The sequence below is a fragment of the Mytilus galloprovincialis genome, chromosome 9 (genome assembly GCF_965363235.1).
Source record: "Mytilus galloprovincialis chromosome 9, xbMytGall1.hap1.1, whole genome shotgun sequence".
NCBI lineage: Eukaryota > Metazoa > Mollusca > Bivalvia > Mytilida > Mytilidae > Mytilus > Mytilus galloprovincialis.
Genome location: NC_134846.1, coordinates 33249481 through 33270564, shown reverse-complemented (window position 1 = coordinate 33270564; position 21084 = coordinate 33249481). Strand labels below are relative to the sequence as shown.

The 21084-nt window shown below is 31.9% G+C and overlaps 1 protein-coding gene across 1 annotated transcript; it reads right to left on the bottom strand.

Moving 5' to 3' along the window:
- Positions 1 to 10973: 10973 nt before the first annotated feature.
- On the bottom strand, positions 10974 to 17895 carry LOC143046764 (uncharacterized). The gene is made up of 4 exons (XM_076219844.1): positions 17782 to 17895; positions 16256 to 16603; positions 12428 to 12503; positions 10974 to 11994 (listed from the first exon to the last, which is right to left on the bottom strand). The coding sequence occupies exons 2-4, from the start codon at positions 16482 to 16484 to the stop codon at positions 11403 to 11405; spliced, it is 897 nt and encodes a 298-aa protein (XP_076075959.1). The 5' UTR covers positions 16485 to 16603; positions 17782 to 17895; the 3' UTR covers positions 10974 to 11402.
- Between the last annotated feature and the right edge of the window lie 3189 nt (positions 17896 to 21084).

Below are 21084 nucleotides of genomic sequence, written 5' to 3'. Positions count from 1 at the left end.
CTTAGAAGAGATGGATATCCAAAATTGTCAACGCGACCTCAGAGAAATATCATTCCCGTGTTTACAATTTCAGATATTCCCATTTACTACGGGCCGTAATTGTATATTATACTATGCAAATCCGTCATAGTCCACGAACAAATCTATAATACTAAAATTACGAGGTCCAATTTGTCAGCCGTCATCACGTAAAAACGACGAATCACAGAATTCAACTTTATATATAACTAATATAGTACAAAGGTGTAGATTAAAAATTACACCACTCCAGGCCCTTTTGTTTTCCACGTAATTAATATTGCCAATAATTAAGAAGTTCCGGGTCGAGTCTGCTACCGATACCAATAGTATATTCACCTGTTACCTATTACCTTATCTGTACGTTCCGCATCTGACAGGCGCACCACCAAACGTTGTATTATTGCTATATACACGGGTCATAACCACAGGGTTGACACTACTAAATTGTCAAATTGTTACCTATTGTAGTATTTTAACCAGTAAGACTTTCTAAGATAACAATACGAATACTAAAAATCTGGACTAAAAATAAGGCGTATAGCCGGTATAGGTACAGTTTTCAATTTGTTAGTGGGCATGACGTAAAACAGCAAAGCAAAGAATTCAACTTTATTTATAACTTATATAGGACAATGCTGTTGATTAAAAAATGCTCCATTCCAGGACCTTTTGTTTTCAAAATAATTAATATTACCAATAACTGATAAGTTCCAGTTCAACGGGTTCAAACAGAAAGACTTGAAAGCAGAGAAAAACTGTATCTTATAATCGACATGACTTTATCAGATGACAATACTAATACTAAAATAAGGCTTGCGCATAGTTGTATACTTTAATTCAGTCACGGACCCGTGATATCACGGGTGTGTTCTAGTATGATTGAAAATGATCTCCACGGAAAAGATATGTCCCTTGGCTATCAACTGCATATCAAATTCAAATGACTAAACGTTTGTATTACTCAAGCTTGATTTTTTTTTCAGTTGGTCTTATTTGAGTTTTAAACTTATCAAATGCACTATAATTCAAACGTAGCCTAACGATATGGGTGGCGAAGAATATTTATCAACATATTTTATCATGGTATATTTACCAAATTGTAACGTTAACATATCAAATTAAGCAATATTTTTTAATATAAATTGGTATCAGAAAATGTTCTTTACCTGATTTTTGCAAAGTTACAGAAAACAAATCCAGCAGTAATAAAAGAACTATGAATTTCTGCATTTTATCCACGCTTCCTCAACCTACAAATGAAACGAGGAAGGTCAACTTTATTTTATATTGAAGTGCCAAACCACTTGAAGTACTTAGATCAAATTTACTTCCGTGTGACACCAGATCAAAACAAACTAATATAATTAATTTATCTATATATACAAAAGTCTTTTTTTTTTACATTTAAAAAAATTATTGATTAAGATATCCTGAAGACACATTGATTATTGAATTTTAGTTTTATTGTTTTGGTTAATTTTTTTTTTTAAAGTAAAACAGGATAAATATCTATAATGTGCATATTGTAGTCTTCATTATTGAGTGCAAAGTTATTATCCATAAATCTAAAAATGTTATCAAATGTTTGTTTCGATGGGTCTTTTCAGAATTCAGACAAAACTTTTTAGACGTAACAATACAGAAAAGTTTCACAATTTTAATATAATTTGGCGTTATACATATGTATCGAATCTCAATAGTACGAAAGCCGAGCAGGATCATTCAAAATTCAAAATACAGAATTCAAAATTTAAAATTCAAAATCCAAAATTCAAAATTCAAAACAAAATATTTTTGCGCAAATATTACACGTGTTTCTGGTTTAAAGAACTGTCATCCTGACACCTTTTTGACAGTTCTACCTAGAACTGACCAATGTTTTAGACAGTTCTCCGGCTAGAACAGTTCTACGATTAGAACAGATTTGGTCAGTTCTACAGCTAGAATTGATTTAGTCAGTTCTATTCATAGAAACGTTTTAAGAACTCTTTGTCTTAAATATAAATAAGTCAAAAGAATATAATATATATTTTGCGTGTGGCTTTATCAACGATTGTAATATCACTGAATGGTGACCAGTGAGATGCCCTAACTGCAGTGACGTCATTTAGAACAGTTCTACAATCCTGACAGGTTTTGTCAGTTATACAGCTACAATGTAGAACAGTTTTAGACAGATGACCAAACCTTTAACACAAAATAGACTGAGACGATCGCAAGATATTCTCGATTGAAGCTAGATTGACACTGCCCATCAGATCAATTCTTTACCCGATTGCTCAAATTTCCACGATCAAGCGTACTAGTAACTAAGTTCTTGAACTCGATCATTAACGACTGCTTCACGACTTCTTCACGACTTATCATGAAATCTAACTACTAATTCAATATCTTTTCGATGATCTTGACCAATTTACGATCTTTACATGATCTTTAATCGACTTTCGCGACTAAATCAGCTATACTCGATCTCAACCCGATCCTGACCAGACATGATCGACCTGATCGTATAATAGTATTGGTCGCAGAAATAATCGGTATTGGTCAGGTGAGAACATATTCAGTATAAAACGTGCAATAAATAAAATGTCTAATTGTTTAGCCCCCGCCACAATAGAGGAGAAATTAAGTATTAGCCTTGTCTGTCTCATCGCCCGACAGTCCGTACGCTGTCTAACTCTAGTTTGCCCCAACCAAAAGTATATAAGACTTATATGCAATGCTTTGCACCACAAAACACAGAAAAAAATAATCTGTTTTTGTGTCAATTTTTCCGTTCTATCGTTATGCCCCTTCAGAAATGAAAAAAATGGCCGAATTTTTCGTTATCATTCTCTAAGTTATGTTTGCCTCAACAAAATGTTATGGAACTTACACAATAGGCCGGTAACCGAAGTCGGTATTATGAAATTTTAATCGTCAAAAATGGTATACGGCTGTATCAGATATCATTCGATTCGAAAATGTGTGTACTTTGAGATTATTTTGGTCGTCAAAAGAAAATATGGTGCAGTTTTTCAGAAATCAAGATCAAAGGTCACATGTCGTTTTCTAGGATAAACAAAATTGAATATTCTATTCCAATTTAAATACATTTTTTACAGTAGAATGGTTAAAAACCTTGAATTCATTTTCTTCCTTATTCATTTTTTATATCAAAAAGGTGGAAACCTATCATTAAATGAGATTCTCAAGTACACTAATGCAACTTTACAAAAAAGGGGGTAATTATCAGTTTAAAACGATGTTATTTGTTCAAGTTATAAGAACAACGGGCGTCAAAACTTTACAAAATTTATAGAAAATAATGAACAAATATGTATTTGTTAATGTAACCATCTAGTATGCCTCAATGAAAGGGGAAACTTAAGTTTAAACTTACGTTGAATTCGGTACATGCAAAACTGGCAACAAAAATTATTTCAAAACAAACTTATAGCTTAGTTTCTACAACGCCATGACGATTTCTATTGAATGAAATGTATTTATAGGAATATAAATCATTATAAAATAGACTAAAAACTTTAAAAAGACATGTTTAATGACAGAACAGCCTTTTATTCGTTTAAAAATGGAGAATGTTTTGGATATTCAATCCCAAACTTAGTGACGCAAGATAATCTATATTTTTTATCTATCAAGGAGAGTTTAATATACCACTAAATTTATATATTACTACATTTAATCAGTAGTTCAGACCTCAAATGACTTTTTTGTAATGTGGGAACGTTATTACGATGTTCTGATCCTTGGCTGGAATACATATGTTCCTTCATGGAAGGTTTAGCAAATCTCGAGTCAGTATTGATCCCACGTGCTTAAGGAACGCAACTTATTTCTTAAGCTACAAATCCTATAATAATATTGCGAATATGAACGCTAAGCTTCGGACATTAAACCTGCTGTGCCTTGGAGTAGAGTGGTTGTAAAATGTGTCTGTACCACATGTAGCGAGCCTTTATCCATTATCCATCATTGGACAATAAGAACGCAGCAACTTGAACTATAACATCCATAGGCAATAACACGGAATAATGGTCAGTTAGAAGGTCTGTAGTTGTTGAGTGGAAACCGTTTTTCAAAGAGTCCTATTCATCCTAATTTTTTGGGGTAATTGTTGGCTAATTTTGTTTAGTCTTTTTCTAATTATTATTCATTACTTCAATTAATAAATTAGTATACATTTCTTAACATTATAATAAACTATATTATAACATCTAAACTAGCAGCCATCCTTCACCGAGGTAAGTTGAGGCACAGAGACCACGTGACAAAGAAACGGCGGGATTCGGAATCGGAATTTTTAATGTGAGAATTTTGAGTTTTGAATTATGAATTATGAATTTTGAATTTTGAATGCTCCTTCTCGGCTTTCGTACAATAGCACACTATACTGATATCTTGTCCAATTGCTCATTGATTGACCATGAATTGGGTGGATAGTATTGGCACAGCAACCAAACTAGCACACAAAAACCAGAAAAGACATGGCTATGGGTATAATAGAATAATCGGTCTTTCAAAAGCACATTTTTTATGCCAAACTTATGGGCATTATGTTTTCTGGTTTGTGCGTCGATTCGTCCGTCCTTCCGTTCGTTCGTCCGTTCGTTCGTTCGTCCGTCTGTCCCGTTTTAGGTTAAAGTTTTGGTTAAAGTTTTTGGTCGAGGTAGTTTTTGATAAAGTTGAAGTCCGATCAACTAAACTTAGTAATAAAATTGAGAAAGGAAATGGTGAATATGTCAAAGCGACAACCACCCGACCATAGAGCAAACAACAGCCGAAGGCAACCAATGGGTCTTCAATGTAGCGAGAATTCCCGCACCCGTAGGTGTCCTTCAGCTGGCCCCTAAAATATGCATAATAGTACAGTGATAATGGACGTCATACTAAACTCCGAATTATACACAAGAAACTAAAATTTAAAATCATACAAGACTAACAAAGGCCAGAGGCTCCTGACTTGGGACAGGCGCAAAATTGCGGCGGGGTTAAACATGTTTATGAGATCTCAACCCTCCCCCTATACCTCTAGCCAATGTAGAAAAGTAAAACAATAACAATACGCACATTAAAATTCAGTTCAAGAGAAGTCCGAGTCTGATGTCAAAAGATGTAACAAAAGAAAATAAATAAAATGACAATAATACATAAATAACAACAGACTACTAGCAGTTAACTGACATGCCAGCTCCAGACCTCAATTAAACTGATTGAAAGATTATGTCTTCATCATATGAATATCAGGTACAATCCCTCCCGTTAGGGGTTTAGTATCATACTATCATAAAATATATGAGAAGAACATAACCCGTGTCATGCCAACAACTGTTTTTTTAGAAATAAATGTGTTTAGTTCCGATGCAAAGACCCTATTAGTGAATCAATGTTAAAGCCAAAATATGCAATCTTTAATGACCTGACAACAGTATCGTAACTATATCCCCTTTTAATAAGTCTATTTAAAGGTTTTGTTAGTTTCTGAGGAGAATACTGACATTTTTGTGCTTTATAAAGAATATTTCCATAAAATTTTGGATGTGAAATACCTGAACGTATAAGATGTCTGCATGTTGAGTTATATTTACGAATTAATTCCTTATACCGGTGATAAAATTTAGTAAATGTTTTGACCAGTTTGTGATATCGAAAACCCTGGTGTAATAATTTTTCAGTAATACATAAATTTCTCTCGCTAAAATCTAATACATTGTTACATACACGAGCGAATCGTACAAGTTGAGATATATAAACACCATAAGATGGTGACAAGGGAACGTCACCATCTAAAAATGGATAATTAACAATAGGAAATGAAAAATCATCTCTTTTATCATAAATTTTTGTATTAAGCTTCCCGTTTATGATATAGATATCAAGATCGAGGAAAGGGCAGTGGTCATTGTTATCATTAGCATGTTCCCTATGATATGATCTTCATAATTTAATGCCAAACAAGAGATTTTATCCCAGTTTCACGGTCCAGTAAACATAGAAAATGATAGTGCGGATTGGGCATTCGTGTACTTGGGACACATTATGGTTTAACACTGACAGAAAAGCATGAAAAGATCAAACCCTTACGATTTACCTATACGTATGTTCGCTTTTTTATTCGATAAGATTTCCTTTTCTGTCACACATTTTTATCAAATATTTCAGCCAAATTGTGTTGAACCTCTTGATTTAAGTAACATGAGCTTAATGATGTATAATTTAGCAAATTTAGTGAACAAAATAAAACCGAAAACCAATGTTTTGTTCAAACGTCAGTATGTTGATCTTAAAGTTTGTCACCAGTGAACTTTACCTCAAGACAGGTAATTTTCATCTAAGGTGGATACCCCCACCCCCCAACAAAAAGGTTAAAAAGGGTGTAACTTACTGCTAAAAAGATATTTCCACATTATTTACATTTCACATTTTGAAATCATTATTTTTTTTATGTTATCAAAATAGTTATTGTTGTTTTGATGGTACGTATCACTTAGTGCAAAAGATTTAATTGTTTTGAGATCACATTTAAGAAATCAAATTGCATTCTAGCAAGAACAAACTAAGATATAGGAAGATGTGGTGTGAGTGCCAATTAGACAACTCTCCATCCAAATAACAATTAATAAAAGTAAACCATTATAGGTCAATAAACGGCCTTCAACACGGAACCTTGGCTCACTCCGAACAAAAAGCTATAAAGGGCCCCAAAATTACTAGTGTAAAACCATTCAAACGGGAAAACCAACGGTCTTATCTATATAAAAAACGAGAAACGAGTAACACGTATAAATTACATAAACAAACGACAACTACTGTACATCAGATTCCTGACTTAGGACAGGTGCAAACATTTGCAGCGGGAATACACGTTTTAATGGTACCAAACCTTCTCTCTTTTTCTGAAACAATAGCATAACATCACAACATAGAAAACCACACGATAAAATATCAATTGGAAGACTTAACGCAATCAAAAAACGTTTTATTTTATAACCATGATAAAGTTTTTATTGTTTCTAGATCATTTCGTTTGTGATTCGAATTGATATTTTTAATAGTGAACAAGCTCACGAATCAAACTGACAGTACACGATATTAGTTGACAGATTGTTTTCGGTTTTATTTTGATTTGTTAACATACCGGCAACAGTAGTATACCGGTGCTCATATATTGATTGAGAGAAAACAAATCAGGGTAATAAACTGAAACCGGGAGAAACACATCAACTATAAGAAGAAAACAAAGGAACAATATGAACAACGCAGTCCAACAAAAACAAACGACTACACACATAGAAACGAACTATTTGAAAACGATTGCCATATTCTTGACTTGATTTAGAACAAATGGTGGTTTGAACCTTGCTTATTGGTATACCAAATCTGCCGCTTTATTACGATGTTGAAAATATCACGGAGATAGAAACACAGCACAAACACACGTAAGAGCATCCATGACAGAGAAATGCACAAATAGATTAAAAAATCATAATAGGAAAAAATGAATAAGATTTGTTCTTGTGAACAACCAGATTTAGGAGAATTACAACAAAAATTAAGTTAATACAGTGATTATTTTACTGTATTTTAGTTTTATGACGGCTGCCAGGTCGTTATAAGGTTTTCCGGTAGCAAAGTCAGGTTCGAATACGTCTGGGATTTTTATATCCATATATTGCTGAAATCATTACTCCACAAACATAATCTACAATGTATATTTGCGATACAATTTAATTATCGTTTTGAAAGACGGTGTCGCAGTGTTCCGAAAAATAATTCGGATCTTAAACTTAACTGCTTTTTATCCTTTTGTTACTGAATGGTAAGTTTTCCTCTTTTGTTTGGATGAGTTAAATTTGGTTATTTACTGTGCAGCATGACCAACTGGTAAAGGTACCCCGAAACAAACAGTACCTTTTCTAATCTCTGTATCGTAAACACCTAATGGCTGCCACTGACCATACATTGTATTCACTTTTCTGTGAAAAAAAGTTTATTTAGAAATACAGGGTTTCTTAATTAAGCTTATATGTGATATACCTTTGTTCTAATAAAATATCAAATGACTAGTTGAAGGATACATGTGATTTTACAAGTTTGAACTCGTCACATGCTTCGTTAAACAGGTTCCCCCATCCTATTCTGACAATTTGAATCGGGAGCAACCTCAATCATTTTCTATAAATTTTTTAGACTTAGCTTATCGATTTTTTATTGAATGATTTCTGAATACAAAATGATGATTAAGGTTAATCATAATCAGCCCTTTTAAATACTTGAAACTTTTAATAAGATATCAATATCAGCAAAACGTAGCATATGATAAACATTAGAAGAATCTGACTTTACTTGACATTTGTTATTCAAACGGTTCATGCGGTTCGGTGGTACTTACATTCGATGGTTAGGCTACATAGTGCTCGTAGAATGCTAAATGTACTTGACATATTTAATTCCCGAAAATTATTGTAAAGTTTAACTTTTTACATCTTACATCTTTTTGATCTTTTAACAAAGGATAACAAACACGTCTATTAAAATACTGTTTCCGGGTTTTTTTTCCTCTCGAATCAGTGATCAGAAACCACGAAATACGAAAATCATCAGGATATGAGGAACTGCAATAATCTATTTTTTCAATTATTTTTCGTTTTATGTATGACACTACATGAAATATACTAACTCTGACTATAAATTTCCTTTTTTGTCTATGAATCAAAAATATAACTCATTAGAACTATTTACGTCTGAATTTTAATGTTGTAAATGCTTGATGGAGTGTAACAGCCTTCCAACCAACATAATATGTGCTTTAGAAGTATGCTGTATGGTAGTGATGTGCTTACATCTTTTGATTTAAAAAATAACAACTAATAAATACGCCTAATCAAATAGTGTTTCCGTTATCTCTTTTCGAATCAGTGATTAGAAACCAAACTACGAAATTCACCAGGATATGAGAAACTGCAAAATGATCGTTAGATAAAGTGAAGAAAAAAAAGAGGGGCGAAAGATACCAGTTAAGCAGCCAAACTCATAGATCGAAAATAAACGACAACGCCATGGCTAACGAAATAAAAAGACAAACCACACACATCAAAGTACAGAAAACACAACATAGAAAACTTAAGACTAATCAACATGAACCCCACCAAATACTTTGGGGGATCTCATGTGGTCCGGAAAGGAAAGCAGTTCCTGCTCTACATTTGGCACCCGTAGTGTTGCTCATTTTATTACAAACCCGGTAAATAATCTTAATTCGGTAGGTGATGTTTGTGATGAAAAGGGAAGTGGATTGTAGATACGACATAAAGAACATTTCCGATATCATCTGTGAAACGGTTAATCTATAACGGTCAACCAACTCATGATGGCGTCCGTAAATTTTTTTAAAGAAAACTACAAAATTTCTGATAACCCGTGAATGTAGTTAGATCTGTAATCTTATGTCCACACATGATGATATAAATTGATTATGTTTCAAAAGAGACAAGTCTCTTATAAATGATGAAAACGATTTTCGATCTATGAGTTTGACTGTTTAATTGGTATCTTGACTTATCGCCGAGCAAAGATAATAATATATTCTACATTCTTATAAAAATGACCAATATGTTTATTTTTCTATAGCCGGTATTGGATCTTGTTTGTTAATTCAAATAAGATGTGTGTAGCCTGTACAAAATATCGTTATTGCTGTGCAACTCTATGGATTTGAGCTTTGGAATATGCTAAACTGAGAGACATAAGGTTGTTAAAAAAAATTCCAGGATTTGGTAAACATAGTCAAGGCTTCACTAAGCAAACACAGACAGGTAATTATACATCAACGGCAACCTTGAGAGACTACCAAACATACTAAGAAAGAAAAAAGGGAAACAATTTCGTAGAAAAATTTGGCGAAATCATCGACTCACTACACCAAAACACAGTTGCATTACTCACTTGTAAGCTTGTTGGTTTACTAAATGTTTACGAGCAATTTTCCGTGATTTTAAACTGATCGTGGTTACCGCCGTGTTGGAATGGCTATAATATAACTGCAGTTACAAAGATTGGTATAAAACTAGTGAATTGTCCATTGAACAGCTTAAAAAACATCGATGTCTAACATAAACACTAGACTTATCTATTGTTATCGTACGCTTCTAATTGGTCAAAGGTTGACAACAAGAAGACTAGCGCCACACCACATGACGTTTTTCATACTTGTTTAAAAAATTACATACCAAACCATTCGGGAATTTAAAATGGTGACTTTCTCTATATACAAACTATTCGGATACGGCATTGTATCCTTTAAACTATTTGTCAACGTCCAATGACAATTATTGTTTAAGGTTAAATTATCCTTTTTTGTCACATGCAATACATAAAACTCTGTAAATTTGTCCGTTTGTTTCAAATATATTGCACGTTTTCGTTAATAAAATTGATGAAAAAAAACTTTATACTGTTCACTGCAGTAAGCATACACAGTAAAATTAAACACATGAATTTGTATTTTATCAAGTAAATGTTTAAGAATTCAAAATTCCTCGTTCAATAATATAAAAAAGCAGATATATATATTTATACAGATACCAATGTGCAAAAATAATATCACATACACATTAAAACGCATACACTTACTTTTTTAAATTCTTTTTATACGTTTAAAAACATTCTATTTCAAGCAGCAGTCATAACTTCTATTTCGAAATTTGTTTAGACAACTTTTCTTATCATTGTTTTCAATATTTTTTTACAACTTGAAAGGGTATACTCTTAATCAAAATAACTGTCATCTTTAATCTACCTTAACAACAGAAATATGAAACAGAACATGACAAAGATCAACAAAAAAAAAAAAAAAAAAAAATAATAAGTAAAACTTGATTGAATAAAAATTATTTTCAAAATAAATGGAAATAATTGGTTAAAGTGTCAATGAATTCACAACTAATTTATGGTATTAAGCTTTATTATAATCATGTGTGTTCTTCTGACTCCCTTTTTTGACAACACATTCATTATTGATTCCAAAACTTAGGTTGTGTTAAATGATGAACCGCAAATGGGATTTGAATATAACATCTCTCTCTTCTTCTAAATGATAGCTTCCTGCAGATGATCACTCATATACCTTCTGAATGAAGCGTCCATGTTTAATAATAACATAACAGTAACATCGCCTGAAACGACAGCTGACTATTTTATCAGTTGTTGTTGGAAAAATGGATAAGGCGATTGCTCAATACAAGTTGGTGCGGCTATAGAAGTTAGAGAAAAAATTGTAGGTTCTAGTTAAGGAGCAAATAAATAATCGATTCTACTATAACATTGTACAATTGTTTGTTTAGGTACTTTTATAGGATCTGTGCATGTTTTCATGTCGTTGTTCAGATATCATTTCCATCTTCTTTCTTTTGTCCTAAGAAATGATCATATGTATCGTCTCTTCCTGCTTCCTTTCTTGTGTGACTTCCAGAGTCGTAAATAGTATCCACGGCATGGTTATAAATGTTGACCTCTAATTCTTTGTGACGATTATTTCCCGAATGGTCGTAACATCCTTCCTCAGATAAAGCATATTGATCCTCATCGCCAATACTGTTCCCAGTAACAATTACAGGCTTTGCAAACTCACAATCTGAACGAGTGTTAGGCAATGTTGTTCTATTGAAACCTGTGGCAGTCGGATCTAATACCATATAACTGTCTGTGGTCCCTTTTCCATCGTCTCTTGTCTTATTTAATGTTGATTCGGGTGTTTGATCCACGATTGAATATGTTTGGTCACTTAACGTTGGATTGTCTGATAAAGTTGTATTCCTCCGCCCTGGATATGCAGTATTGCTATGTGTGCCATCATTTGGTATATGACTGGAATGGTTAGCGGTTAGTGGAAATGCTAAATCGTGACTTTCAATATAGTCATATTCTCCGGAATTATTTTTGATTGTTTCTCTTGGTCTAGACTTGAGTGATTGCCTTAAATATACATTAAGCATATAAGTATTTTTGTATTCTGATCCAAATAAACTATCTTCAAAATAATTCATGCGAGTATAATTTATCAACCAAGTAAACATGCATAAAAGTACACTTTAGTTCTTATGGATTACCTTTAAACGGTCATTGTTTGTAATGTGATAAAAATATGCAAACTTCATGAGTATACTTTTTTTTTTATTTCACTTAAAATATGAGTTCTTAATATCAAGTAAATATTATTGATCAAATGTGCAGGTATAAACAGGTACTTCTAATTGAAGAACTGGGCATACCCAAAAAGAAATATTTCGGATTATTGTGCATGCATAGTTCGGCAATTTGTATTTGTTTTGAACATCATAAGCAAGCTGCTTCATAAAACTTCGAAAGTATATTAAAAACTTTAAGAGTACAAATTTAAGTTACACACCTTTTAATGAGAACAACAATCACAGTAATAACACAGAGTAGTAATAAACCTCCTATAACCAAGCCTACAACTAAATCTGAAAAATAAAAAAAATAATATGAATTAGAATAAATCGGTAAGCGGCTAAAGGGGAATACTTATATTTCAAAATAAGTTATCATTGAATGACACATTCTAGATTTTTACGCATTGTATGTATTATTTATCAATTTTGTATGTATCTAAATACAACCATAAGACATAATTAAGCTACGGTGTTGTAAGCTTTCGCTAAATGCATGCCAACTTGAGCTGTCGGATAAATGGTAGCCTTTTCGTCAATTTTTTTTTTTAAATTATTGCAGTTTTCCTAAGGACTGTTCCCTCTGTAACTTACATCTCTATTTAATAACAGTTATTCTGATGTTAAGAAGTCAGATATACAATGTTGTAAACAAGAGGCAGTCTACCTGTTGTAAACAAGAGGCAGTTTACCTGTTGTAAACAAGAGGCAGTCTACCTGTTGTAAACAAGAGGCAGTCTACCTGTTATAAACAAGAGGCAGTTTACCTGTTGTAAACAAGAGGCAGTCTACCTGTTGTAAACAAGAGGCAGTCTACCTGTTGTAAACAAGAAGCAGTCTACCTGTTGAATCCCTTGTAACAATGATACCACTTACTGCTAAGACAGGAATGTATATAAAATATATCGGCTTAAAACATATTACTATCATTGTACCGAACTCTACATTCGAGTATTACAAAATCCGCCGCAGTAGTCAAATGTCTATATGGTTTAAGTTTTCATGTATTATAAAAAAAGAAGATGTGGTATGATTGCCAATGAGACAACTATCCACAAAAGACCAAAATGACACGGACATTAACAACTATAGGTCACCGTACGGCCTTCAGCAAAGCCCATACCACATAGTCAGCTATAAAAGGCCCCGATAAGACAATGTAAAACAATTCAAACGAAAAAACTAACGGCCTTATTTATGTAAAAAAATGAACGAAAAACAAACATGTAACACATAAACAAACGACAACCACTGAATTTCAGCTCAATGTTTCAAAATCTCTCACAGTTAATAAATACTGATGAGGTATGAAAGAAATCAATCGTTTATATTCTTTCATATGTCACAAATATAGCACAACTCATTGTGAAACAAATAAGGTTTTGTAAGGGTCATATATACATGTAAAAATAAAACAGATGTGGTATGATTGTCAAATATACTACTCTCCAACAGAGACTAATTGAAGTAGAAGAGAACAAAAAATAGTAACAGTACGTCCGTCAACAATGATTAAGACATACCGCAAAGTAAGCTATAAAATGCCCAGAAATGGCAATTGTTAACACTGACGGTGTGAATAATGGAGAAAAAAAAAAACGAAAACAAAAATCGATAAACATCAACAAAAGATATCCATTGATTTAAACAACAAAATCATTGCATGAATAAAAGACATCTTTTTTTAAATAAATTACTAATACTGGACAGTATGTATACACCAATCAGTTATTTCGGGAGGGTTAAAACAGTCGGAAAAACGAGATTAAGGCGGCACATTATTATACATATACATTGCACACAACAAAACAACACAATATTGTCACAATGCAAAGCTTTGTCACTGTTTACCATCTTTTTATACCATTCATACATGTAGACGCATCGTAAAAAAGCACTGTTATATACTTAAAAAGATCTTGAGGACTTTAGTCAGTTTTTAAACTTCATTTCCTGATTATCAACTTTATTACAAATATAAAAAATGAAAAAGGGATGCAACTCTCCATTTTCATTAATTGTGTACGCTGTCATGTCAAATCATATGAGAAGAACAGACATTTATGTACATATAAATACATTGACTAAGCTATTTATAATTTGGTAACCATCATTTTGACAATACTTTTTTAATTAAATAAATACTTGATACAATTAGGCTTTACATTTTTGTGACATACAAAACACCATGTTTTTTTCTCCTCAATTAAATGCAAATTCTTTAAAAAATTTGTGTATGAACCATGTGTAGTCCCATTTCCGGGATTTGTATTCCATTGAAACATGCATTACAGACAAATACAATCTTCTGATTCTGGTGTAATTAGAATTGACTTCTTTGCCTATCTAAGCCAGACAATTCAATAATACGGATATAATTTGATTTTTAGAAAAAATAGAAATTTAATGATTTGATACCAATTAAATGATGTAATATTAGTAATTGTCTGTCTCAACAAAAGAAACTGATTTCACCAGGTGACTTAATTCAACAGATTTTTTGTTCGGTTCTGTTGATGTTAGCCTCATCTCAAAAAAGTTAATTGTACATTCATTTCCTAAGACCAATACAATTGCTTGATTTTTAAGTACAAATATCGACTGTGTTTGTATTTTTTTGTTAGAATACATTAAATGTTTTCGTGAATTTTAAATGTTTATTTCTATTCTTCATTCAACACAAAGTTGCACCAATTCTGATGAATTATCATGTTTGTGCATATGTACTACAGCACATATATTAAATGTATACATGTACTTAATTCAAAATCAGGGAAATGTCAAAACCAATTATAAAGCATGTGTGTTGAAAATACCTGTACCAAGTCTGGAATATGACAGTTCTTGTCCATTCGTTTCTGATGCGTTTTGTTATTTGATTTTGCCATGTGATTATGGACTCTCCGAATTGATTTTCCTCTTAGTTCAGTATTTTTGTGATTTTTGTAACTACAAATTGTCTTCTTACAGCATGTACGAGGTTTGTGTATGATTCAACTGTTTTTTAAAGGAGACTTCTCGAATAACATATCTTAAATGTTGACTCGATATTATTTTTGAAATTGTATTTTGTGAAACATCTACGCTACATATGCTACAGTATAATATTTGTTTTACTGCAATTACGTCACTGAAATAGTTTATTTAATGGTTTGTTTGCTGTTTCCCTAAGGTAACACAAACAAACCCCTCATTAATGGATCGTATACACAGTCTAATAAAATTCCTATAGGGAATTGTGGTTTAATTCGTGACAGTTTAATTTCATTTTCACTGAAAGTTAGAACAAACTATTTATCGTTTACATTTATATGTGCAACAACGAGAAACCTAATCATGCTTATTGTAAACATATTAAGGTAGATACATGGTATACCGCCATCTTGGATTGTACAATCACAGTAAAAAATCGGTCAAGTTATTTTCCTAAATCTGCAAATTTGGAGACAGATTAGCAATTTAAAGGTTAGACTGTTTAATAATATAAAGAAAACTTGGTGATTTATTGTATAATTCAAAATATTTAAAGAAATATAATTCTATTTGCTTTCAGAATCATTTTTTTTTCAATTGGTCCATTTAAGGGAAGATAACTCTTTAAGTAAAAAAAAATTATACTGGACTGATAGGGAAATTTTTCCTTTTTACTTGTAGCAAGAAAACAAGTTCGGTGACACCATTTTTTCTTTTTATTTTCTTAAAATATATTACAAAAACTATCTTTTCACAATTTATTTCAAAATTCTATCTCATAGATTTTTTTTTTATGCACACAAATGTGTTTTTGCATGAACAATCTAACCAAATTTAGGCAATTTTCAACGATTCATAGCTTGAAAAATAGCACGGTGACCCATACTTTTTAATATATTTTTGAAAAGAGCACAGAAAAATCTTTGTTTTGGCTAAGTATAAGAAAATTCTGTCTCAAAAAGTATTTACTTATGATCTACCTTAAACGGTGGAGCGCAGCTTTGTAACTATTTAAAGTGTTTCAACAAAGGTTCCGCTGGTTAATGTAGTGGGAAGGAAAGTTAGTTGCATACCTTTCTTGCACTCGGTGTTGTTTATAAAGATGTCGTCAACAGCGATTTCACTTTTTATTCCAGTACCACGAGTTGCTCTAAACATGATTTGATATGGTCCTATATCCTCCAATGACAATGATTGAAATTGCCAATTGTTTCCTTGGTTAGCTGCTGTCCTCCACAGTTCAATTAAACGTGCATTTTTAACTTGAAATACTTTCAATGTATTGATATTTCTCCCATTCATGTGATACCAAAAAGTCAAAAACTGTTTTGGACACTGATTTATCAAACCGGAATGTAGATCACTTACATCGTTTTCTGTCGAATTACTGTGAGAAACCGTGCAAAAATAGTAACCATTTTCTAAAATATATTGGTTTGCGTCTAAAGGCGATAAAAGATACCAAGATTGGCATGTATGAATCAATGTTAAGTATAAATATATTATCAGAAAATTCAAGGGATGCAAATAAAGTGCGCTCTTGGTATAACTGTCACATATGACAAGTGTATTCTGACTTATTATCTAGGATTGCACCAACACATAACATATCTTGCTTGGTCTTCATTTCTTTCCCCATTTTCTATTTATAATTTTGATTGTGGCATTGTACTTTTTATAACGTACTTATTCTATGTCATGCTTATATTTCCGGAGCATATGAGATCACCCCCTGTTTGTGATGGGTTCGTGTTGCTAAGTATTTAGATTTCTGTGTTGTGTCTTGTTTACTTTTATTTGACTGTCTGTTTTTATTTTTTATTTTTTAGCCATAGCGTTGTCAGTTTATTTTCGATATATGAGTTTGACTGTCCCTCTGGTATCTTTCGCCCCCCTTTCATGCATATACTGTATTAGATTCATTCAACGAAATCTAGTATAACCATAATGCTTATAGTTGTACAATGTATATAATTGTATATGTGTTGAATAGTGTGTAAGTCTAACGAAAACAATTGTGATTTCATATTTATAAAATAGGGGAAAAAGATCCCACAGTTACATTTTAACTCATGTAATAGTAGTTTCCCCTTTAAAATCTAGCCAAACACAAAACATTCAGAACGGATAGCGCTAATCTCTCCTTTACATGCATGAACCCTGTTAGGTCTCATGTTATCCCAAATACATATTGAGAGTTATATAAACTTAATTATCTAAGCAATACGAAGATGGAAACAAATAATTAATAAATGCTTATGTAAACAAAACTAAAAAAAAAAAATTAAAATCGCAAACACTATATTTAAGCTAACGTATGCCATCATGGTGCGAAGCAATTCATACTTTTTTAGTAGATATACATTTGAATATCTATAGTTTAAAGTTAGTCAAGGCAAAATGTATTACCATTAGAATTCAAAGGCTTTGATTTTACTTATAATTCCAGTTGAACGATTCTCTGCTGTTTTTGTTTTTGGTTTGTTTACTTGTTTTATTTTAATAAAATTTAGAATGGAAGTAATGAATGTGTTGAAGAGCAGCAAATAATCCAACCAAAGAGCAGATAATATAAATTATGTTTGTATTACAACTTTACCAGATGAAGTTGTGTGATCTTTGTCTGGTCCTGTAGATGAATGAGATGTTCTTCCACGTTGAAGTTTCCACTTGTATCTAACAAAACCATTGGCCGACCAACCGCACTGGCCATTTTCGAAAGTACAACTACTATTTACAATTCCTGTGAAAAAATGTATTTTTCAAACTTCAAAACAATAAATAGTTATACATGTGGTACATTTTTATGTTCAATATATATATACTTCTGATTCAGCAGATTACATATAAGATACAATTAATGGGATATTGTTACAAGTGATTGTCCAAAAGGCGTTACCAAACTTTTAATATGTATGACGTCATGTCAGTGGTATCAGTCACAGTTACAAAGGTCTAATCAAATCTCTGTATGACGTTATATAACGTGATATCATCTACCTCAGATATATTATATAATGTAATGTTTCTGTACAAAACATTTGTGAAATCTCTTAACTTTATAGATTCATTAACTTTATTCGGTTAATTTGCAAAGAAAAAATCTAAATCTAAATATCATTAAAAGATTTCAATGCAAAAAAGGACAAAATCTTACAGCAGTAAGTTAACAGTTAGCAAGCTGAGAATAATTTTCCAGTTTATACATCCCGTCGTTGTGATTTCGTGTTAAGGTAATTTTTTTTTAATTTATGTCTTTCTTTTTTGTTATGTGCTTTATCTATATGCCAAATTTCCTGTGTTTGTTTGTATCATATTTGTTTGTTTTGCAGTCAAAAGGAGTATAACACAACAGTGACTGCTGTACCCCAATTTTGATATTTGAATCTAGCATGTCTGTTTGTTTTGTTCACACATCGTTGTCAATATAATGGAAATTTATGCGACTGTCATACAAGTGAGAGGTTTACATAGCTACAAAACCAGGTTCAACTCACAATTTTCTACATATGAAAATGCCTGCATAAAGTCAGGAGTATGACAGTTGTTATCTATTCGTTTAAAGTGTTTTAGCTTTTATAATTCTCATTTGTGATCCGTAGTACATGTAGATATAGATATATACAAATGAATACGAAAATCAAGCGCATGCAGTATTATGATATTGTGTGATGATTAGTGGCCTTTTTTTCCTTTTATTAAGATTATAAATAAAAAACTAATATGCATGTTATCAGGTGCATACCCGTTTTACCTATTACATATAGCTACAATGTATATAAAATGCATGAATTTTGAGGCTGAATAAGTTAAGAAAGTAGATTTTCTAATTTCATCTTCTCCATTTTTGAAAACATTCAGATAATAAAGCAAATAAGTTCAACTGAATACCAATTGTATGATCAGAAAACCGTTTCCGTTTAAGTCGGTTCGGTTCAATTTGGACAACGTAGAATAAAAAACAATCCATTATGTACAGTAACATTTAGTTTTAAAGAAATTCTACATGCAGTACGAAAATGTAATAGAAGAAACTAAATAGAATGAAAGAGATTAACATCAATTAAAAAAGTACTCCTAGAGACCTTCATTTTAACAAATCATCCTTCTGTTAGTTGTATAGTATCATGAATGCCGCCATAAATCATAAAAGATATACCTAAACCGTTTTTAGCTAACAGCTGGTTTTAAGGCAACTGTGTTTATTTCCGAGGAAAAGACCATATATACAACAGTATCGTAATATATTTCTTTCACATAATTCGGTTTACAGGTTTGGTAAATTTTTCAGGAGAATGACGACATTTTGGTGCTATGCATAGAACATTACCATGATTACCATAAAACACTGAAACACCTGATTGGTTTGTTACAAAACTTATCAAAGAAGCACTTACCCGATATTGTATTTACATTTATCACTAAAAGTATGAGCAGCTCCAATGTAAACAACATCATAACGTTTCGTTGTCGTTTTATCATGTATTACTATATAATATTATAAATAAGGAAGTAAACATTTAGGTCAGTATAAGTATACTTGCATTGATGTTTTCCATGTGTGTATTAAAATATGTTTTATAGTTCTTACATGAAATCATGAGAAAATTCAAACTAATGATTGGGTTAATTCATCATTTATGTATATATATTTTTAAATTATATAATATATGAAGGAGACTTGTTCATGTTTCATATAATTATAACTATTGAACTCATATAGAATTTAAAAGTCATTCATACTAATCAAAATTAGGCAAACATAGGGCCGTGTTCACATTGACCTCAACTCGGTGTTGTGTTAGTGTAATTCACACGTAAAATAAACACAATTACGTTCCTATTGATCAAACCCAATGTTACATGTAGTTTAAATCATGTGTTGACTACATGCAGTCGATAGTCAATGTTGGCCTTGTGTGGGTAAAGTTTTCACAAAACATAGTATTTAGAACATGATTTTTTTCCATATAAATTAATAGAGGAAACTTTTTAATAAAATTCATATTTATAACAACTATTAATAAAGTTAATAACCGAGTTATTTGTCTAAATTCGAGATATTGCTTTGTAATAAAACAAAATTTTAGGTAGCTTTTTTAACCCCCTTATCAGGACTTATAGCATCAGCACTGCCCAAAACATACTAGTTATTCATTTGGAAATGTCTACCTGAATCCACTGCCCTTTTTATAAGCAATTGAATAAAGTGTCTGGGACAAAAACAAGCAGAGTTCCTCTTTGCTTAACTGACCCCTTTTATAAGAACTTCATGAAATCATCTTTATTAAATTATCATTAGTATATTGTTTGAAATATGCTAAAATATTTGCCACTGGTCTTTTCCAAATTGTCTCATAAATGCCTTACTGAAAAGAGTGTGGGGTAAATTGTATTCCTTGGTAGTATCTAGTTGTTAAGAAGTATCTTCATGGTAGTGTTGGGATACTGCTCTTGGTTCAAATTCAAAGAGGTAAAAGAGGTTAATGTATCCTATTATTGTATAATTCTATGTACCCTTTTTCATTTTCAGAATATGAAAAACATCTCATTGCTTCCTTTTCGTCTGTGAGAGAAAAAACATTTAGCTTCAAGCGGGAAAAGTAGGGGGAATATTCTTAATCCACATTATCCCTCACCTTATAGTGTTATATATTGGGGAACAAAATTTGATTGAAAGCGTTGAAAATAAATTTCTGACTCGGACAACATACCCCCCCTTTTTTTTATCCCCTCTTCTGAAGTTAAATGGTTGCTCCTTTAGCACGCTGGGTCAGCCTTAGTATTTTTTCATTGTGTAATCAAGATATCTTAAGTACCTTAAAAGAACTGCAAATCGTCAAAATGGCTTTCATAACTGCAAGAAAAGTTGTCCAGAAAATTTTAATTCGATTCGGTGTAA

Coding starts and splice junctions, on each gene's coding strand:
- LOC143046764 (XM_076219844.1), bottom strand. CDS start 16,484: ATGAATGGGAGAAATATCAATACATTGAAAGTATTTCAAGTTAAAAAT. Junction 12,504..16,255: donor CAACACCGAGTGCAAGAAAG/GTATGCAACTAA, acceptor TTTATTTTTCAG/ATTTAGTTGTAGGCTTGGTT. Junction 11,995..12,427: donor ATTGTTGTTCTCATTAAAAG/GTGTGTAACTTA, acceptor TGTATATTTAAG/GCAATCACTCAAGTCTAGAC.